Source organism: Grampus griseus, assembly GCF_964374135.1.
Source record: "Grampus griseus genome assembly, chromosome: 10".
NCBI lineage: Eukaryota > Metazoa > Chordata > Mammalia > Artiodactyla > Delphinidae > Grampus > Grampus griseus.
In genome coordinates this window covers 62,488,353-62,508,054 of record NC_139004.1, presented here as the reverse complement: position 1 = coordinate 62,508,054, position 19,702 = coordinate 62,488,353, and the positions used below count along the sequence as shown (strand labels likewise).

The following is a 19,702-nucleotide window of genomic DNA, read 5'->3' as shown; positions in this document are numbered from 1 at the left end:
TAGAAAAGCAGCAGCCTGCATTTGTAAGATCGGAATAGCCACTCTCTCATTGCTCGCCCCTTCCGTCTGCAAGTCCTGCCTTCCTGTATGTGGTTGCCTTAAATCTAGAGGGTCACTCACCTCTGGAATTCTTTGGTCATAAGCTCATTAGAAAAAACAGTAACATACACAAAAGGGAAGGAGACAAAATGACCACCGTTTTGAGCATGACCTGAAAAGTCTCAATAATAAGGTCCCAGGTGAAGAAACTGGATGCTTGAAAGACTGAAAGACGATTCTCTAAGCGTCTCTCACATTCCTACACACCTTGTGAGGGAGGCACTGCCTTACTTCCAGACTACCTTTTTAAGGATGTTTGAGTAATAAACAGACTTGGATGCAAGAGATAGCGTCTCTCTCTGGAGCAAAAGTCAGGCAGGTTTACTGCCCATTTATAAAAGATTGTGGTTCTCTAAGCTTGGGTTTCCTCTTGTAACACAGCCCACCGCATATGCAGGTATCACCTGGCCCTCTTCACGGGGCCCTGTAGGAACTGGAGCTCAGGCAACTAGTGCAAAGGCTTACAGTGTGAAACGCTACTGCTGCTACTGTGAGTAATAAAGTGTCCTTTGTCTCTGACCCAGGAGTCTTATAACTTCTGCCAGGATCCACAAAACCATGGCATGCTAGCTTATTAGCTTGCCAGTAGGATAAAATCTGAGACCCTACACAGTTTCAACGCCCGAATATTTCTTTAAGAGTCCAGAGCTCTCAGACATAAAAAAGAATGAAATAACGCCATTTGCAGCTACATGGATGGACCTAGAGATTATCATACTAAGTGAAGTAAGGCAGAAATGACAAATATCATATGATATCACTTTTAAGTGGAATCTAAAATATGACACAAATGAACTTATCTACGAAACAGAAGGAGACTCACAGACATAGTGAACAGACTTGTGGTTGCCAAGGGGCAAAGGGGCGGGGGAGAGTTGTGCTGGGAGTTTGGGATTAGCAGATGCAAACTATTACATACAGAATGGATAAACAACAAGGTCCTACTGTATAGCACAGGGAACTATATTCAATGTCCTGTGATCAACCATAATGGAAAAGAAAGAAAGAAAAAAAAAGAATCGAGAGCTCTAAAAGACCAAATCCCGTTAGCAAAAAGCCCCATCTGCTTACTCCATACACACAAAAGCAGACCCAGTAAACATGATTATGTTGGAGATCACTTTAATAGTCTACAAATTAAGGCAGTTTTATTGTCATGATATTTGGAATAATTTTATAGTAACAGTAAATTTTTGAATAATTTTATAGTTAACAATATTTTGAATAATTTTATGGTAACAATATTCTGAATAATTTTATAGTAACAGTAAAATTTTGAATAATTTTACAGGAACAATATTTTGAATCAATTAAAGTAAAAGAAGAGACACAGGGGAAAATAATTTCCCTGCAGAGTGAAATTTTCATACACTATATAGAAATTTCCCATATCTGTCCAGTTCTGGCTCAGAACAATTGATAGCTAACACATCTTCCTCATCTTTTTCCTACTGCTTTTAATAGTTACTTCCAATAGTAACTGGGAAATTAGGACTCATTCCTGGCACAAAGGAGAATACAAAGCACTTGGTTTCCTGGTCGACAGTTTTAACAAGTGCATCAAGCAACAATGGTTTGGGGTCAAGTCTTGCACACATTCTTTGCAAGGGCACTAGCAGCCATCATAGCTCTCATACTTTCACACACGTGGGAAACGGCACACAAAAACAGCCTGCAAAGGAGTATGAATTCCAGATCATTCTCTCAAATTCTAACATTTCTGTTTTTCATCTTGGGTAACTCAAGTCCACGGAAACAAGGTGATGGCAGCACTTGAAAGCAATCAGAACTCCTTGGTAATCCCACCGGCCACCCAGGACTCAGTGGCACAACCTCAGTGGACTCAGCTGAAAGAGGCTTTCGCTCAAGCACTAACCACGGAGAAATGGAAAGTCCTGCCGCCACGTGCAGGCAATGACCCAACAGGACTCAATGCCCTTCTGTGTGAAAAATGAACGAATCACTCTCTACTCAACCACAGAGGGGAGGATAATGTCAGAGAGAGAGGATCCTGCTATGACAGGCCAAACTGCATTCCTGGCTTTTCTCAGATCACTCAGGCCGTTTTTGAATGACCCTAGCTGGGGGGGAAAAATGACAAGAAAAAACTAGAGGGCAAAGTGAGGCAAGGGAGAAGGCTGGAGGCTGGCTTTGGCATCTGGAATCAGGCCATAATTCTTGTTTATCTAAAGTCCACGAGTCATCTAGGGAACTCAAGGCTATCTGCTCTACCTTTTAAAACAAACTTATTCATCCTGGTCTACGAAGTGCTTGTGTGTTCTTTCTACATGCCTATAAATACAACCCCATTATAGCTCTATTTGGCTAATAATTTATAGAAAGTTTAAAATACCAGGTAAGTGGGCATCTATTCATGGCTTTTTTGCAAGGGCCTGAGGAGGAGACAAAACTGGTAGGAGATTCCTACCCATTACCCTCTCCAGGGACACTGACAGTAAGAGAAGTTGCCTCTCAGATTTCTAGGGTGTCTAGAAATTCTCTTATTGTTCTTCTTCAGCAGTATAAAATATTTGCTGAGATATCAAAATTGCCTCAATCAAGGACACTTTAAAAATTTCATTTAGGGGCTTCCCTGGTGGCGCAGTGGTTGGGAGTCCGCCTGCCGATGCAGGGGACGCGGGTTCGTGCCCCGGTCCGGGAGGATCCCGCGTGCCGCGGAGCAGCTGGGCCCGTGAGCCATGGCGGCTGGGCCTGCGCGTCCGGAGCCTGTGCTCCGCAACGGGAGAGGCCACAGCGGTGAGAGGCCCGCGTACCGCAAAAAAAAAAAAAAAAAATTTCATTTAAAAAGTGAATCAGATTTTTAAACTACAGTTATGCCTTGAACAACTTAAGGGTTAATCCTCATATAACTTACAGTCGGCCGTCCGTAACCGTGGTCCCTCCGCAGCGTGGATTCAACCAACCACAGATCTCGTGTAGTACTGACTGCAGTATTTACTACTGAAAATTATCCACATATAAATGGACCCATGCAGTTCAGACCCATGCAGTTCAGACCCATGCTGTTCAAGGGTCAACTGTTACCAAGTTGCAAACAAATCCCTGCTACTTCTGATGTGGCTCCAAGGCAATTTTCTTTCCTCTGCTTGACTTGATAGTGGAGCAAAGGTGTGTCATCAAGGCCAGAAATAATCCTAGGTTGGCAGAGACAGGTTGAGACATACTGGCTGGCTCCATCTGCCCACCAGCCTTGCCAAGGCTGAGCTGGATGGTATGCTGGGAAGGGAGGGGGGACCCCAGGGTTCACCTCCCCACCCCCTGGATTTTTAGCCCTCATATAAACACTCATGGGTTTTTAGGAGGCTCAGCCTGTGAAAAGGAACCAGTAGAATCACACAGCTTGGGCTGAAGTGACATCTGGCCAAAGGATTCCAGCAGAATGAATTTAACAAAAACGGAAAAGACAATCCATGGTGCCATTTCTGTGCTTCTTACAGGCAACTGCTACCAAAGGAGTCAAAGCATGGTTTAGAGGCTTAGAACTGGGCCCAGTGAATAGTCTGTGAGTCCCTGTGCCTTTGGGTTCCACTGACGCCCTCCGAGGCCCCAGCCACCCAATCCCCTCCCTCTGGATGTGAGGTGAGGCGGCAGAGAGCAGATGCTCCCAGCCTGGCTGGCAGTGGTGAGATGGCCCCTGCCCTCCTGCGAAAAGGCCCAGGGTCCCTCCCCGTGGGCTGAGAAGCCAAATGCCAGCCAACCTTTTTCTCACACTTTCTTCTCATTGAAATACCCAGGGGTACTGACCTCTGGCCTCAGGAGTGTGACACACAGGGCACATTTTGCCTCTTCAGTGCAGAGGTGGCCTTGAAATCCTGCCAGTAGGTGGCCCCCCCTTAGCCCTTGCCATCCCGGGGAGCCAGCATGATGAAATGCATAAGGCAGGAGCACCCAGTATCAATCAGATCTATTCCCAGCTGAACTTTAGTTAAGATTACAGTGCCCTGACCCACTGGTCTGACCTGGGTGAAGCCAGAGGTTCCTAACACACACTGGCTGAGTCCAGTGTGATGGCCAAATTCCTCCTTAATCTGAAGCTCTTATCTGTGAGGTATTTTTTGTGTGTGGGAGACTGAAAGTAGAGGGAAACAATTTTTACAGAAAGAAAAAAAAAAAAACAGACAAAAGCAGTGTACCTTATACTGGTTTCTTCAAGCATAATACCTGAATTGGCAAGAGAGGGACCTGTGAAATGAATATCATAACTTATGCTCAGGCACTCTCTCCCAGGCTGGCTTTGAGATCTTACACACAAAAACTCTCCTCATTAATAAGGGGTCAGGTCTCAGTATGTGGGCACACTTCCCCAAAGTCCATTGTTAAAGAAGCGAAAATAGGCATAAGAGGATCCCCACGAAAGATCCCGAGACCAGCCTTTGCAGGGGGAACTCTGAAGTCCCAGATTCTTGAGAGCTCCAGAGGAAAAAAAGCACAACAGGCGGGCAAAAGAGGCCTGGCGCCTGCACCAAGTTCTCATCCCAAAGCACACTTTCCTAGAACAGGATCAATCCTCCATCAGGCCGCCAGCTGCCTTTAAAGGAGTGAAGATTTCCAGGGGCACACAGAATGATATTAGGCTACAAGGAGAAAACCCCATCTCACTTATTTCAAACCTTGGCTCTGCTTTACCAAGTGAATTCTTCCTAAGATACAAAGCACACGTCAGAGCATCCCTCTTGCGATGATGCAATTAAAATTTGCAGCCATTCTACAGAAGAACTGAAGCTCTGGAGTGGAAGGAAATCTTAAATTATGGTGTGTGTGGGGCGGGGGAGGGGTTGGGAGGGGGTGTTTGGGTGCAGGTATTTTCCAAAGGGGAGGGAAAGGATTGAACATATCGGCAGCTGAAATCTCTCTTCAGTGCAAACCTTTCCCACTGAAGTGTGAACTCTTCCCAGAGGGGACAGGAAGGTTCATTCAGTCACACTAATGAGATCTCCTGTCACATGCCACGGGCTTGCTGGGGTTTCTTCCTGAGTAATCTGATGAGGGTGTGGCAGCAGTGAAAAAAATACATAATCCCAGACCAGCAGGGATCCCCTCCTTGTTTAAAGGAAAGGCACCTGCCTCCCCTCCACTCCCCCAATCCCAATCCGTCCCCAGGGGTGACAGGAATTAACCCGCGGACTCCTCATGGTGCAACCCTGGCTCCTCCCCACCATGAGATCTGCAGGAGGCTCTGGCTAGAAGTGGTGCTGGTGAAGGGCTGTGGATGAGTGACCCTTCTCCAGCCTCTTGATGTGGCAGGAGTGACAGAACAGGTGGTCCTCCAGGGGGTAGCAGCGGTGACCATCTTCATCATTGAGCTCCAGACCGCAGTCCTGGGGTGAGGCAAAAATATCCAGTGGTGACGAAACAAAACAAAACAGACTGCAAGAGTGACACAAAGGCCACACACAGTCCCGTACAACCAGCAGAGGGCGCTGTGTGATTCTTTCCGGGCAAAAAAAAATGCCGGTGCGGAGACACGCAGCTCCAGCCCAGTGAGGGTCTGGACTGTACTGTCCAACACTGGCCACATGAAGCTCTCCGGCACTTGGAATGGGGCTGGTCAGAAATGAGATGTCATGTCAGTGCAAACACACACACCAGATTTCCAAAACTTAGGACAGAAAAAGGATATAAAATATCTCAGGAAAATTTTTTTCTCTCAACTGCATGTTGAAGCGATAACGTTTTGTATATATTGGGTTGAATAAAAGCACAGTTGAGCAAGTGTCTTTACCTTTTTTTCCAGCACCTGGGGTACCAACCAACAGTGATTCCCACCTATTTCTTCCATGCTGGCAGTGGGATCAAGCTATATGTCACCCACACTCATTGTTCTCCCTACCCACAGCATCACAAAATAAATCTCCTTCCTTGGGTGAATCCACTCAATTCTGGTTGAAATTTCACAAGCACTTAACGCGTTTGCACCCTTCACAACCTCTGGCTCTCCTGACAGTCATGGGGCACCACTGACTCCTTCAGCCTGGAGTGTGACACAACAGAGAAGGGACAGATGGGCTCCACCTGCCTTTACACCAACCAGCGACATGCCTGTTTCCAAGGGGGGTTTCTTCATGATTTTCAGGGCTCGGTTGAGAAAGGGGTTCCCAGCAGATAGAACAGACTACAAGCTGGAGGGGAGGGAGTCTATTCCTCAAATCACACACCTGCCTGACAATCTGGCCCCCCAAAAGGACCTGAAACCCACACTCCCCGTGACCCTCCCACTCTGTGGCTTCAGGGAGAGCAGCTGTGACCGGCTCAGGACTTGGTGGTTACAAACATGGAGAAAACAGTAAAGACTTTTATGCATCTTCTCCAACCTCCCTCCCCCCACCACCAAATCAGGCTTCACCCCACTTCTTCTGTCAGCTCTGGAGGGCAGCCCCTTGCCCACATCCTGCCTCCATCAACCCAAGATGCTTTCCTCTTGGACTTCTAGGATGGGTTTTGGGGGCCTTCTAGGGCAGGGAGGGGCCTACCTCGCAGTGGTAACACTCCACGTGGTAGTCTCTGTCCATGGACACGACTCGGATGGTCTCATCTGAGCCCTGGACCAAAGGAAAGCAAGAACCAGAGGCTATATGGGGGGCCATTGGGCTCCGCTGCCAGGAGGGTGGGGGAGGGTTCTGGGGCAGCAAGTAGGTGGCCTTAGGAGAAGTGCAGGAATCAGTAGTGGATACTAACACCAGCAGAAAAAAGGACACATAGAGTAGATGAGAGAACTGAGAGGGATGCAGTTCTACCATCTGGAATGTCAGAGTCAACAGTGAAAAAACCACCTACTTGGTCTTGTTCATCTGCTCATCATCTAACCTGGGAGTTAGTATCAAGTCAGAGAATGTGACCCAATTACAGGGACAAACAGGGCATAAGAAGGACACTGGGCTAGGGAAGGCAGCTAATGAGAAATGGGCTTCTTGGTGAAGACACCATTTATCTCAGAGCTGAGATTTTAGAAGTATTTTTACAAAGGTATAAGGACAGGACACAGATCTTGTAAATGACCCAGGGAAATATTCATCTCTTGGAAGACCCCAGGAGCAGAACTGAAAAAGCATCTTACCTCAGGTGGAAGGATGGGAAGGCCACAGGCTGCACACTTGGGGGCCAACACCCTGGTGGGAGAAGCAAAGAAGCAGTGAAGGGCATATTGAGGTGTTTCGGGGAGACTTGTGCCTGGAGCCTTCCTCGCTGGCCCGGCCCTGCCTCCCACCCATCACTCTTCACATGAATCCCTCTAGTTCGTCTATAAAGACAGACCTGGCACACTCCTGGGACTATTGCTTTGGGATTGTTCCTCAGAGGTAAAAAGTGCATTTGCCCCCTCTCACTCTGCTAGGGCTGGAGGCTGACCTGTTTACCCCCCTCATGGTGCCTCATACAGGCCCAGGCAAACCGAGGGTGGTGGAGACCAGCCCTGAATCAGGGCCTTTTGAAGTTTGGTAAGGCTGGAGCCACAGGGCTTGGCACATTCCTCCAGAGGCCTCGTCAGGAATCTGATTATAGGTTTTTTGGTCCTGTTTTTCCAGTAAACGTAATTCTTTAACCAGTTCCTGTCTGCACGGGCATCCACTGACCCCCGAGGCCCGTGCTACACCCCTCAAAACCATTGCACGTTCGCTGCACTGTCGACAACAGTGCAAGCAGCCTGCAGACGTGCCTCAGCAGGTCCCCACCCTCCACCCTGCTGAGTTTCAGCCAGTGTGGCTTACACGAGTGGCTCTCCTTACTTGTGGTAATCCCGGACACAGTAGATCTTGTTCTCTGAGTCCACAGTGAAGGGTACCCCGTCCAAACACTCATTACAGATGACACAGCGGAAGCAGCCGGGGTGGTAGGACTTCCCCAGGGCCTGAAGGATCTGGGGGTGCACAGGAAGAGGTTAGGACTCAGCTGGGATTATAGGGAAGGCAGTGCCAGTGGAAGGGAGAGACACACCAGGCTGAGGGTCCATATGAGCAACTGCCACCCTCATCCCAGTTTCACTTGGACCAGGTCAAGCAATGATGGGGGCAGGAAAGGCTAACCTAGTTACAGGTATAAAGAGGAGGAAACCAAATGGTATCATTCTCCTGCACTTCACAAACCTCCAGAAGGGAGGGTTCTCAATCAGAAAACATGATTCTCTGCAGGAAATAATGCAAAGCAGGGCCATGAAAGGCTCCACCTCAGATTTGGGAAGCAGCAAATACATGGAAAGATTAAAGGAAACTCCACAAGGAAATGGAAGAGCTTGGGAAAAACCTCTTAATTTCTCTCTCCTGGGTGCCCCTACTAAGCAGCTTTGACTCTGCAGCGCGATAATCCGGAAGCCCGTGACTCGGCCCCGGATTATCTCAAATCCAATTGCAAGTAAAGCCTCTTTGCTGCTGCTGCTTTTAAACACAGTGAGGAGAAAGCCCCATGCACCTTCTTCCTCTCGGCATCATTTGATCTGGATGTGACTGATACCTGGAACTGTACGAGGCCATCCTGAAACCAGAACAGAGCCTAGATGCGGAGGGTGGGAGAGAGAAGAGAGGGAAAGAACGTCCTGTCTACGGTGGTGTCAGTGAGTCACCAAATTAACTCACCATGGAACTGCCTCCCTCCAAACCTCTTAGGTGAGATAAAACACTTTTTCCTATTAAGTCAGTGGTTCTCAAAGTATGGTCCCTGCACCTGCAGCATCAGCAACCCTTGGGAACTTGTTTACAATGCACATTCTTGGGCCCTGTTCCAGCAATGGGTGTTTTAATAGAGTGATTCTGATGCATGCTAAAGTTTGAGAACCATTGGTTTGAGTTGAGTCTGGGCTTTCTGTAACCTGCAGTTGAAAGCATCTCTGATGACTCAGTAGCAGATTCATTTCTGTGATTACCTGCACCATGAAACTTAGCACAAACAACAGAACTATGGAATCAACACCAGCAAGCCTGCACCGAAACACCGTAGGCAAGAAGTGTACGGAATGGTCATGAGCATCCCTGAGTGGGGCCACACAGAAAGCCTCCCGACAGGCAGAAGGAGGGGACTTGGGACCAACGAGAACCTTGGCGGAGCATCGTAAGTCCTGTGGGAAAGCCATGCTGTGCTCTGGCCATGCCGCACCTCACACACTGCAGCTGGGGGGCACCGGGCGGACGTCATGCCAGCCCAGCTCGCCTCTGAAAGCTCAGCTTTCAAGCTTCCTCATCCCCTCTAGGATTTCACTAATGTTCCAGGCCCCTCAAGCTGCCAAAGTAGGAAGAACAACTGGCTGGGCTTCAGAGTCCCCTCGGCAATCTGGACCTTGGAATGCATTTGGCCCCCAGACTAATGCTGTCTTGGCAGAAATAGACCCTTAAATTAATTTAACCCACACTGCGCCAGAAGTATGGTAGGATAAAGATACCATTTTGCTGCATTCTGACTAGGTGTAATAAATTTTTTCATGTGGGAAAATGCCCAACCTCCAAGCCCAGAGTATTCCCCTCTACTAACAAAGATGGAGCAGAGACGGACAATTTACACCAAGAGTTGCACAACTGAATTCTGCTGGAGAACCAAGAATGGTAACTGAAGGAACCTTTCTCTGTATTATTATAATTCTTGGTGGCAATTAAGGGTTCTATTTTTAAAAATAAGTGTCACTACCAGTCATTCGCTGAAAGTTTTCAAGTCTGAGAGGAGTGTGACTTCGTGTTATCCCATGAGGTGGAGATGGTCTCCAAGATTCAGTTCCCCGCTTCCCTTGAATTGGGATTGGCCTTGTGACTTTCTTTGATCAATAGAATGAGGAAGAAATGATGTTCTGAGATTTTAAAGTCAAGGATGTAAGAAAATTGGCAGCTGCTACTTCCTCTCTCTTGCTGAAAGGAAGTCCAGGCTAGACTACTGAGTAAGATTAGTAGCCGTGGGAGAGAGGCCTGGAGGGTGAGAGATCATCTTGTGCCACACACAGCTGAGTAAGTGACCCTAGCTAATGCCACATGGAGCAGAAGAATCGCCCTGCAGAGCCTTGACCTAATTCCTGACCCATGGAATCATGATAAATAATAAATCACTGTTGTTTTAAACCACTAAGTTCTGGGGTGGCTTGTCATGTAGTAATAGATAAATGAAATACCTTGAGGCCCAAAGAAGGCTTAGGATACCCACAGGTAAGAGCAGTGTATAGTCATGTTCATAAATTTGGACACTGTTGGCCTCATATGTGGTGGGTTTGTCAGAAGGGCTCTAAAATCAAGGACAAAATCTGCTAAAGAAATGGAGCCCTGTGGAGTTGGGCAGGCACTTGGGGAAGGTAGGGGTGAGGGTGTGTGGCTTGGGCCTGCCTCCCCTGGCGGAATGGCTGGAGGGCCGCATTCCTAGCAAGGCCTTAGCCGCTTCTCAGGACACCGCTCACAGGGCCAGGCTGTGCTGTGCGGTGTCAGAGCCTGGACGGCAACAGCATCTGTTCACAAACAGGGACAGCTTTGGTTCACTGTTTTATACCTATCAGCATAAAACCGGAAGAAATGAGTGTTTATGTCCGCCAAAGACATGCATAAGAGCAACTTATTCATAAATTGCCAAAAACTGGATAACACCCAAGTCCCCCTCTTCAGGAGGATGGATAAATAAAGGGTGCTATATCCATACAATGGAATTCTACTTAGCAATGAGAATAAATGAACTACCAACCCAGACAACAACATGGATGAATCTCAAAAACACTTTTCTAAGTGAGAAAAGGCTGACCCAAAGGAATCTATACTATATGAATCCACCTGTATGAAGTTCCAGCACCAGCCTGGGGCAATAGAGGTCAGAACAGTGGGTATCTTTGTGGGAGAGGGTCTTTCTGGATGTTGGAAACGTTCTATACCTTGATCTGTGTGGTGTTTACACATAGGTATATACATATATAAAAATTCATTCAGCTGTACACTTAAGATGCGCACCCTCTGAGTTGTTTCTCAATTAAAAAGGTAAACAAACAAACAAACAAACAAAAACAATGACTAGCAATTCCCTTCTCTATGATGGAATTAATGGCTCAGCTTAGAGAGGAATTTAACTCTTTCAACTAGTAGAATGTTATATAACGATTTTCTCTGACCAATATATTAAAGAAATTCGATAGGGCTGTTCTCCAATGGTGAGCAATTTGATCCCTGAGAAAATAAGAACTCTGTATTCATTAACCTCACAACCTTACCCTAAAAGGAGGCCAGGAAGGAAGAACTGTCTCCCCACTCAAAAGATAAAGGCACTGAGGCCCAGGACAAGCTCAGAGAACCATGGCTGAGCGAGGAACGGAAGGGATAAAACCTGCTTCCTGTTTTGCTATCTCAGAACTAACAACGGGCCCCCAGACCTCATCTTAGGAAATGATCAAGCCGGGAAGAACATGGGGGAAAAACAACTGTGTTATCTGACGTTCTACACCCAATTCCAAAGTAGCTGAGCTTTCTGCAGCTCCGTTTGGCATCTCACCTGGGACGCCACAAGGACCACAGAAAATCAGAGGGAGGCCAATGTGACATGAACAGCCTGAAGGAGACAGTGCCAGGAGAAATGACATCATGTGGACTGGATGGCGAAGGACGCTAATTCCAGTAAAAGCCAAATGCGGGTGCTACTACAGCAAGCAAGCAAGCATGGGGTCTTCTTTTATAAAACCAGATGTAGCCACAAAGCAAGGTAGGAAACACTGTCCTCAATTATTAATTTCTTTTTTCTCTGAATGCCTCCCCCTCCCACCATGCTATTATCTTGTTCGGCTGACCCTACTCACCATGTCCATGATCAGATGTCCACAAAGAAAACACCTGTCAGCAGACTGCTGGAAACCAGAGTACTGCAGTGGAAAGAGAAAAGAAAGTTAAACCCAGGCGGGGCAGAGGAATCTTGCTACTTCCCCGCCAGTCATGAGGAACACAAGGAATTTCTCAGAAAGATGTGTCACTCTACACAGGATCTGTCGTGACCCCGTGGACAACAGTGTGATGAATCATGGAATATCCTCTACCACAAAAGCCATTACAAATGTTAATACCACTCGCCTTCAACAGCTGCACCCAGGCACCCATGACACACCAGGCTCTGCATAAGAGGCTGCGCAGAGAGAGGCGTCAGTCTCTCACCCAGTGGTTCTCAAAACGGAGTTCCCTGGCATCACCTGGAAACTTGTCAGATGCGCAAATTCTTCAGCTCCACCCCAGACCTACTAAACTGGAAACTCAGTGGGTGGGGCCTAGCCATCCTGAGTTTTCACAAGCCCTTCAGGGGATTCTGATGCACACTCAAGTTTGAGACCATCACTCTAATTTTCAAAACAATTCTTAAAAACAACAACAACAACAAAAAAAACCCACAATTCTTCAAGGTATATATTACATCGTTTCTCAAATGGAAGCAAAGGGAAGCTCCGAAAGGTTAACTGACCTTCTCATGGTCACACAGCCTGTAAGGGGTAAGGACGGGATTCAAATTCAAGTCTGGGTCTGGTTTAAAAGCCAATGACTTTTACAATTAGCTTCAAAGAAACTGGATAAATATTATTTACCTTACCTTACCTTACCACACACACACACACACACACACACACACACACACACACACAGCTCTAGTCTTGAAAGAAACGAGGAACTCACCTCAGAAAACAGACTAGATACTACACACTGGAAGATACTAGAAGCTTAAATATTGCAAACACAACTTCATAAGGGAAATGTAATGGAAAGGAAGGTGGAAAAGAAAAGGGAAATTTTCTACAACACTACACCACATAGTGTGGGGTTTTGCTGCCCAGCACTTCCTCCTGATTCTAGGGGTAACAGTTCTTTATTTTCTTTTGGGATCCAGCCCCATTCCCCATCCTCTGGTCCTGTGATTCCCGTGGGGCTGACCCCATGATGGGTTCCAAGGCAAGGCACTGGCTCAGACCTGGCCAATCAGAGCCTCGCAGTCGTCCAGCACCCAAGACTTTGCCCAGGGGTGGGCACCTGGCCCACCAAGAGCCCATGAGACTCCAGGAGCAGGACAGGCACTTGGCCCATCAGATGTGAAACTGGGAGACAGTCAACTCTGGTGTGCCACCGTCTGACTATCAAACACATAGCGCCGGAGACTGAAGTGAACGTGTGGAGGAAGTGATTCCTGAGGGCACGCAGGAAGCAATTTCCTTGGGTTTGCTTGGCGGTTGCCAGCAAACACGAGTCATAATGAGTCAACCCACACATCCACAGAGAAGCTGGCCCCGAGCCAGCTCTGGGTCTCACGTTGGTGGTCCCACTGACCAGTCAGCGCTCCATGCCTGGCACTGTGTTAGGGTCTGAAGGTGTAAAGGTGAAGCAGCACGTTCCTCCCTCCCTAGGAAGTTACGGTCAAGTCAGGGAAAGACCTGTAAACAGACACACGGTGCTCTGACCACTGGCAAGCCCGGGGCAGCAGCACACAGGAGGGGAGAGCCACTGCGAGGCAGGGGAACGTGAAGGCCGTCGGGTGATCTGGGCAAACGAAGGGTGAAGACATTCCAAGCAGGGGACCCAGTGCAAGCCAAGGCACACAGGATGGGGCCATGGCGTGCAGAGAACCGCAAGCCTCAGAGCGAGTGAGATGGGAGGCTGCCCAGACCACAGAGAGCTCCTGCGCATGCTCTGAACCCTGGATCCCGGGCCTGGGCAGTGACACAGCACAGCAGTGAGGGGCCGGCGGGGCCATGCTGACGTCACGAGCCACACAGGCCTGGGGAGGACGCGGTGGTACCAGGCCCAATGCTTGGCCACACTCTAGGAGAGATAGGAAAGCGGAGGGGTAGAGGAGGAACCTAGGACACGGTTCTCAGAGATAAGTTCCCAGGCAAGGGGACTTTTCTGCTTCAGGTGACTCTCAAGTACAGTGGGAGGGGCTGGCGGATGGGCTGGGGACAACCCTGGGGACTGTCTGATGGGCAGGGAGATTGTGAACAGCTGGCCTCAGAGGCGCCTACGTGGCCGGAGTTCAGACGTGGGAGTCACTGGCACATGGACAGACTTTCAGTGCGTGGGAGAGGCAGGCAGGATGAGAAGTAAGGGGGCCCAGGTCCCAGAGTGAGAGTTAAGAGCTGGGTGGAGAAGGCAGAAATAGGCAAAGCACAAGAGGACACGCTGCGCAACCCCCAAGTCCCCGAAAAGCACAAAGCTCTGCAGTTTGTCATTTGCCTGGGAACGTGGGCCACCCCATGCTTCTGCAGAAGGAAAGTCAGGACACCTTCCTCCAGCAGTGCAGCTTCCAGACAGCACTAGGGACCACAGAGAGAAACCACCTTCTTCTGCTTAGCCCAGCTTCTCTGCACGCTCCCTGCCTGACTCAGGGCAGGACTGAAAGGAGGGGAAGCTTGGGTGACAAACTCACCAGGAAGTCTTCCTCACAAAACACTTTGCCATTGACAAAATAAAAGGCTTTTCCTCTCAGCTTCCGGCCTAAGGAAAAAACACAAAGGCAGGGTAAACAGAAAATGTTAATATGCAGTGAAAAAAGAGAAAAGAAAGGCAAAATCTTTTAAAGCAGAAATAATAATAATAATACAAAATAATAATGCAAAAAATGCCAATTATCGATAAAAGTTTCTGGTTCCTGAAAGCTGCCGTGGTCCTTGGTAACAGGTAGACTCAGGCCAGAAGACAGGGTCCCCTGGTGATTGCTGCCTGGCAGACTGACTTGGGAATCATCCCACACCCACTTCTCGCACCCCCTCTCTGCTGAGAAAGAAGCCAGCAAGACACTGGGTGACAAGATGGCAGAGGCATCCACATGTGGGGATACCAGGCTACAGTCTCCTGTGACGCTGCCGTTTCCCACAGACATTGGGCATCATCACCTTTGACATATTCTCCAGGGGATGCTGGTGACAACCTATCGGGAAATTCCTATAAATCGGTCAGCTCTTATCTTCCTTACTTTCACATCTTTTTTCATCTGAACGACAGAAAACACACACTGTTGAAAAGATGATGATTTTTCCTATTTTCTCTTGATCTCAATGGGGTGGGTGGGACTGGGAAAAATTCAAAGCACCTTGACTCCTTAGATGTACCTTTAGTTTCCATAGAGCCAGGACACTGACAAGAATAGCACACTGTACCAATTCCTTGGATCCCTTATGGAAAAACACAATGGGCCACCTGTTCGAGGTAAGCGGAAGCATCTTTTTGGGAGACCCTGGATCCTTATTCAGCAGCAACCCAAGATCTGAGAATACCTGCAGGGCCACGCACAGATCACACCCAACAGACTCCGTGGAAGTTTCAAAACCTGAATGAATTCTAAACACTAGTGGAATCAAGCTCCTTAGGCCTAAAGTCACCTGAAACCAAAATCACCGATGTCGAAAATATTGATGGTGCTTGAGACACAGAGAAGTCCCCTCCCTACACAATGGGTGTCCTTGCCTGTGACGCCCCAGAGCAGGCAAAGAGCACAAGGTAACGAGGGAGAGGTTGCTGATGAAGACTCATCGGAGCTCAGAGAGGACTCTGAAAGCATCAATGTAGGGGAAAAGCCACAAAAAGAAATAAATGAAACTACAAAAGCAAAAAACTCCAGATGGACTAAAGACCTCAGTGCGAAAAACAAAAGCTGTTACAAGAAAATACAGGCAACTGTCTTTGACTTTAGCACGGTAAGGATTTCCATGCACTGACCATCCACTTGCCTGCCTCTATACTAAGCTTAACAGGAAGGCCCTGACCTTCTCCTGACCTCGTCAGACCCTTTGCGGGGTGTTAGTTGCTGCCAGATTTACTGTTATCTCAATGTCTCCCCAACCCTCTGATGGGTTCCTCTAGAACGTTTTAATGCTCTGAGCATGTGCTACATCCCCTGAGGACGTAACTGTAATTTCAACTCAGCCTCAGACCAAGAGGTCTTGGTAGCAGTCTAACCAAGGGAAGGGCAATAAATGGAATAAAAGGAAAGGCAAGTCAGGGATAAGAAGATGGCTACAACATACAACATGGCATTAGTATCTAAAACATACAAAGAATATTAATAATCCTAAGAAAAAGACAAGCAACCCAATGGGGAAAAAGATCAAAGGAAGGTGTAGAGAAGAGAAAACTGTTATCGAATCCAAGCTAGTACTGCTTGCCCCACGACAGGCCAATAAATGGAGAGACGAGCCGTTGGGGCAAGGAATAGCGACTTTATTCGGGAAGCCAGTAGACCAAGAAGATGGTAAACTTCTATTTCAAAGAACCACCGTGCCTGAGTTAGAATTCAGGCTCTTTTATACTAAAGGGGAGGGAGTAAAGCCGAACATTTCCTGGTTCCAGTCAGCCTCCAGAGGGGGATGCAGCCATTCACGGGTGGGCCTGTGAGCTAAACAAAGGATGTTTCCTGTGAGCTAAACAAAGGTATTTCAGCTTAATGCGCATTACCTGGGAGCCAGGGTTCCCAGACATGGGCCATTATGTATACTTTAAGCTTAAAGGCAACATGCCTTTAAGGATTAACTTGTAATAGAATACAAAGGTTCTTCCCTATTACAAAACCTGTTAAACTCTAGGCAACAACCATTGAAAAAGATGTTCAATTCCACCACCAATCAGTGCATGCAAATTAAAACCACAATGAGAAGATAACTCATCCCTAGATGGGCAAAACTCACCAAGTCTGATAACTCCCTGTCTTGGCGAAGTTGTGAGACAAGAGAGGGACCCTTTCACACTGCTGGTGGGAATGTCGATTGGCTTGACCACTTTGGGAAGAATTGGCAAGAGCCAGTTGACCTGAAAATTGACATTACCCACAACACACTGCTAGGGACACTCCTTGAGAAGCTCCCCCAGTGTGCAGAAGGAGGTGCATGTATGGATGTTCACTGCAGGGCTGAAATGAAAACTGAGAAACCCAGAGTATCTTCAGTGTTCACCAATATGGAAAAATTGATAAATACGTTGAGGAAGAATTTAGAGTTATATTCAATGGATGCGATACTAAACAGCAATCAAAATGAATGAACTAGGTCTGTATGTATCATTATGAATTGAACTGAAAATCCTCATATGCAAATGAGGAAAACTGTTCAACGATGCATTATTATGAGAGACAGTGTGTATGTCAGTTACATACACACAAAAACTAGTCCTATATATTGCCTATTGATACTTGTATATGAGGTAATAGTATAAAGGCTTTGATTGGAAGGATCCATACACTCAATTCATAATAGTACCTGCCCTGGGGAAGGGGGAAATGGGACGGGAGGGGGAACCAACATGATTCCAATTTATCTGTAATATTCTTCTTCCTTTATTAAAAATAAGCCAAAATGACAACAGATAAATGTTTGTGCATTCTGGGTGGTACGTAAATAAGGGTTATTTCCTATGGTACTTTCTTGTAGCTTTTTTTTTTCTTGTCGTTTTTAAACTGCGCACACACAGCTTCTTTAGGTGAAACACTATAAACCAAAAGGCAAACGACACGCTAGAAAAAGCACCTGTACTATATGACAAACAGAACTTAACCCCAATATGCAAATTACTCAATTAACAGTCCAATATTTTAAGACTGGGCAAAGAATGGGGGGGAAATGACAAAAGTAGTATGAATGACCAATGAATATAAAAGAATCCTTAACTTTTCTCATATTTTTTTATAACTGCAAACTAAAATGGTATACCAAGCTTTGTCTATCCAATTAGCAAAGGCTAAAAAGAATGACAGTGTTAGTAATGACATTGACAGACTGACACTCTCCACTCTGCAAGGAAAAGCAGAAACTGAAACAAGCTTTTTAAGACAAATTTAATATCAAATTTCAACAGAATTTAGAAAGTTTGGATTATTGTGACCCAAAAATTCTACTGCAGGAATTTATCCCAAGGAAATAATCAAATTGTTTAAAGGATCTTCATCGCAGCATCATTTATAACAGCTTACAAAAAAATGAGTGTCGGGCTTCCCTGGTGGTGCAGTGGTTAAGAATCTGCCTGCCAGTGCAGGGGACACAGGTTCGAGGAAGATGGGTCCAGGAAGATTCCCACATGCCATGGAGCAACTAAGCCCGTGCAGCACAGCTACTGAGCCTGCACTCTAGAGCCCACAAGCCACAACTACTGACCCCATGTGCCACAACTACTGAAGCCCGCGTGCCTAGAGCCCATGCTCCAGAACAAGAGAAGCCACCGCAATGAGAAGCCCGCACACTGCAAGGAAGAGTAGCCCCCGCTTGCTGCAACTAGAGGAAGCCCGTGTGCAGCAACAATGACCCAACGCAGCCAAAAATAAAATAAATTAAATAAGTAAATTTTTTTAGAAATGAGTGTCAACCAAATATCTAATTCTTATCAGATAAATTATGTACTATTACGAAGCCATATTAAAGAATGTGTTTCTGACAGGAAGAGGAGAGTGAAGAGAAAAAAAAAAAGATTGTTTTCCAAAAATATTTAGTGGAGAAATATTTAAAATACTGCAAAATGGGGTTAAAAACATCTGTGTGTCTGTGTGTGTGTGTGTGTGTACACAGACATGGATATACATACACACTTATATGCTCATACACAGTCATTATCTCTGAGTAAAGGAAATGGTGATGTTATTAGTTTTTTTCTGCAATGATTATGTATATTATTTTTATTGCCTGAAACAAACTTGAATGGAGTGAGAGAGTGTGAATGGCAATGAGGCATACATTAGAAGTCTTTAGTTCTCCAAAGTTTCCCTCCTGTCCTTACCTCAAAGTTGTTCTAGGAAGTTCTCATTCTAGAACCTTCACAAGCATTTCCCAACTAAACTAGGATAACAAGAATGAGTACCTACAGCTCAGTGATTTCAGGGTTCACTAACAGAACCCTGTGACAGCCATGGAAGTTAAACTTAATTACTTTACTGACTTACAAATTTCCCCTCTATAAAAAGATTCCACAGGGCTCAGTTTTAGAAAGGAAAATGAAAACTAACTAGAGTATCCTTTCTACCTTGTGTCCCTGCCAGGCTCGCGGTGAGAGCTTATGTCCTGCTTCCAGTCCCTCCCTGGCAGCCAAGGCGACAAGGACACAAACAGCCCACCCTAAGAGGAAAACAATCCCCACACCGTCTGGCTGCAAGTCCGTGCAGCGCCCTTGCTCTGCTGCTCCCTTCTGGGACGTCCCACTGGGATGACCTGGTTCTGATGAGAGGAAGGGAAGCGAGGTTGCAGCTACTGAGGAGGCCACTAGAGGGAGCAAGGAGGCCGTCTGGAAACGCACAGGACTTCCTAGAGAGAGGTGAGGCTTCTGAGGCAAGGCGTGGAGAACGCCCCGCTCTGGTTCCCGGAACAGGGTCAGGGAAGTTCTAAAGAATCTAAGCAGGAATTAGCTTTTTGATTTAACAGAGGGTAGATCACCTCTGTTCCAAAAATCATAGAGGAAAATCATCACACGTGCAACAAAAGTGTCGAACCCTCCAGCACTGTAAGAAACACAAAGTAAACAAGAGCTTTTCCCACTTATAACAAAGATTTTTTTAAACAGTCATATTCATTTGTGATGGCTGTCAGTGCATATTTCTGTAAGCTATAGAGGAGAGTGTAAAACGATTAACTCACCCTGGAGAGGAAACTTTAAAATGTTTATCTCTGACTCAATTGGGCTGTCTGGGACTTAGCTTAGGGAAAGAA

General features: G+C 46.8%; 1 protein-coding gene across 1 annotated transcript in view; it reads right to left on the bottom strand.

Moving 5' to 3' along the window:
• Positions 1–1,216: 1,216 nt before the first annotated feature.
• The window catches only part of LIMD1 (LIM domain containing 1), a 72,935-nt gene continuing 54,449 nt past the window's right edge, over positions 1,217–19,702 (bottom strand). Inside the window, exons 3-8 of the mRNA XM_082663431.1 lie at positions 14,452–14,519; positions 11,852–11,914; positions 7,842–7,972; positions 7,175–7,226; positions 6,591–6,659; positions 1,217–5,438 (exon numbers count right to left, since the gene is read on the bottom strand). Coding sequence (XP_082519557.1) covers positions 5,301–5,438; positions 6,591–6,659; positions 7,175–7,226; positions 7,842–7,972; positions 11,852–11,914; positions 14,452–14,519 — 521 coding nt within the window. The 3' untranslated portion in view covers positions 1,217–5,300. The remainder of the gene's footprint in view (positions 5,439–6,590; positions 6,660–7,174; positions 7,227–7,841; positions 7,973–11,851; positions 11,915–14,451; positions 14,520–19,702) is intronic.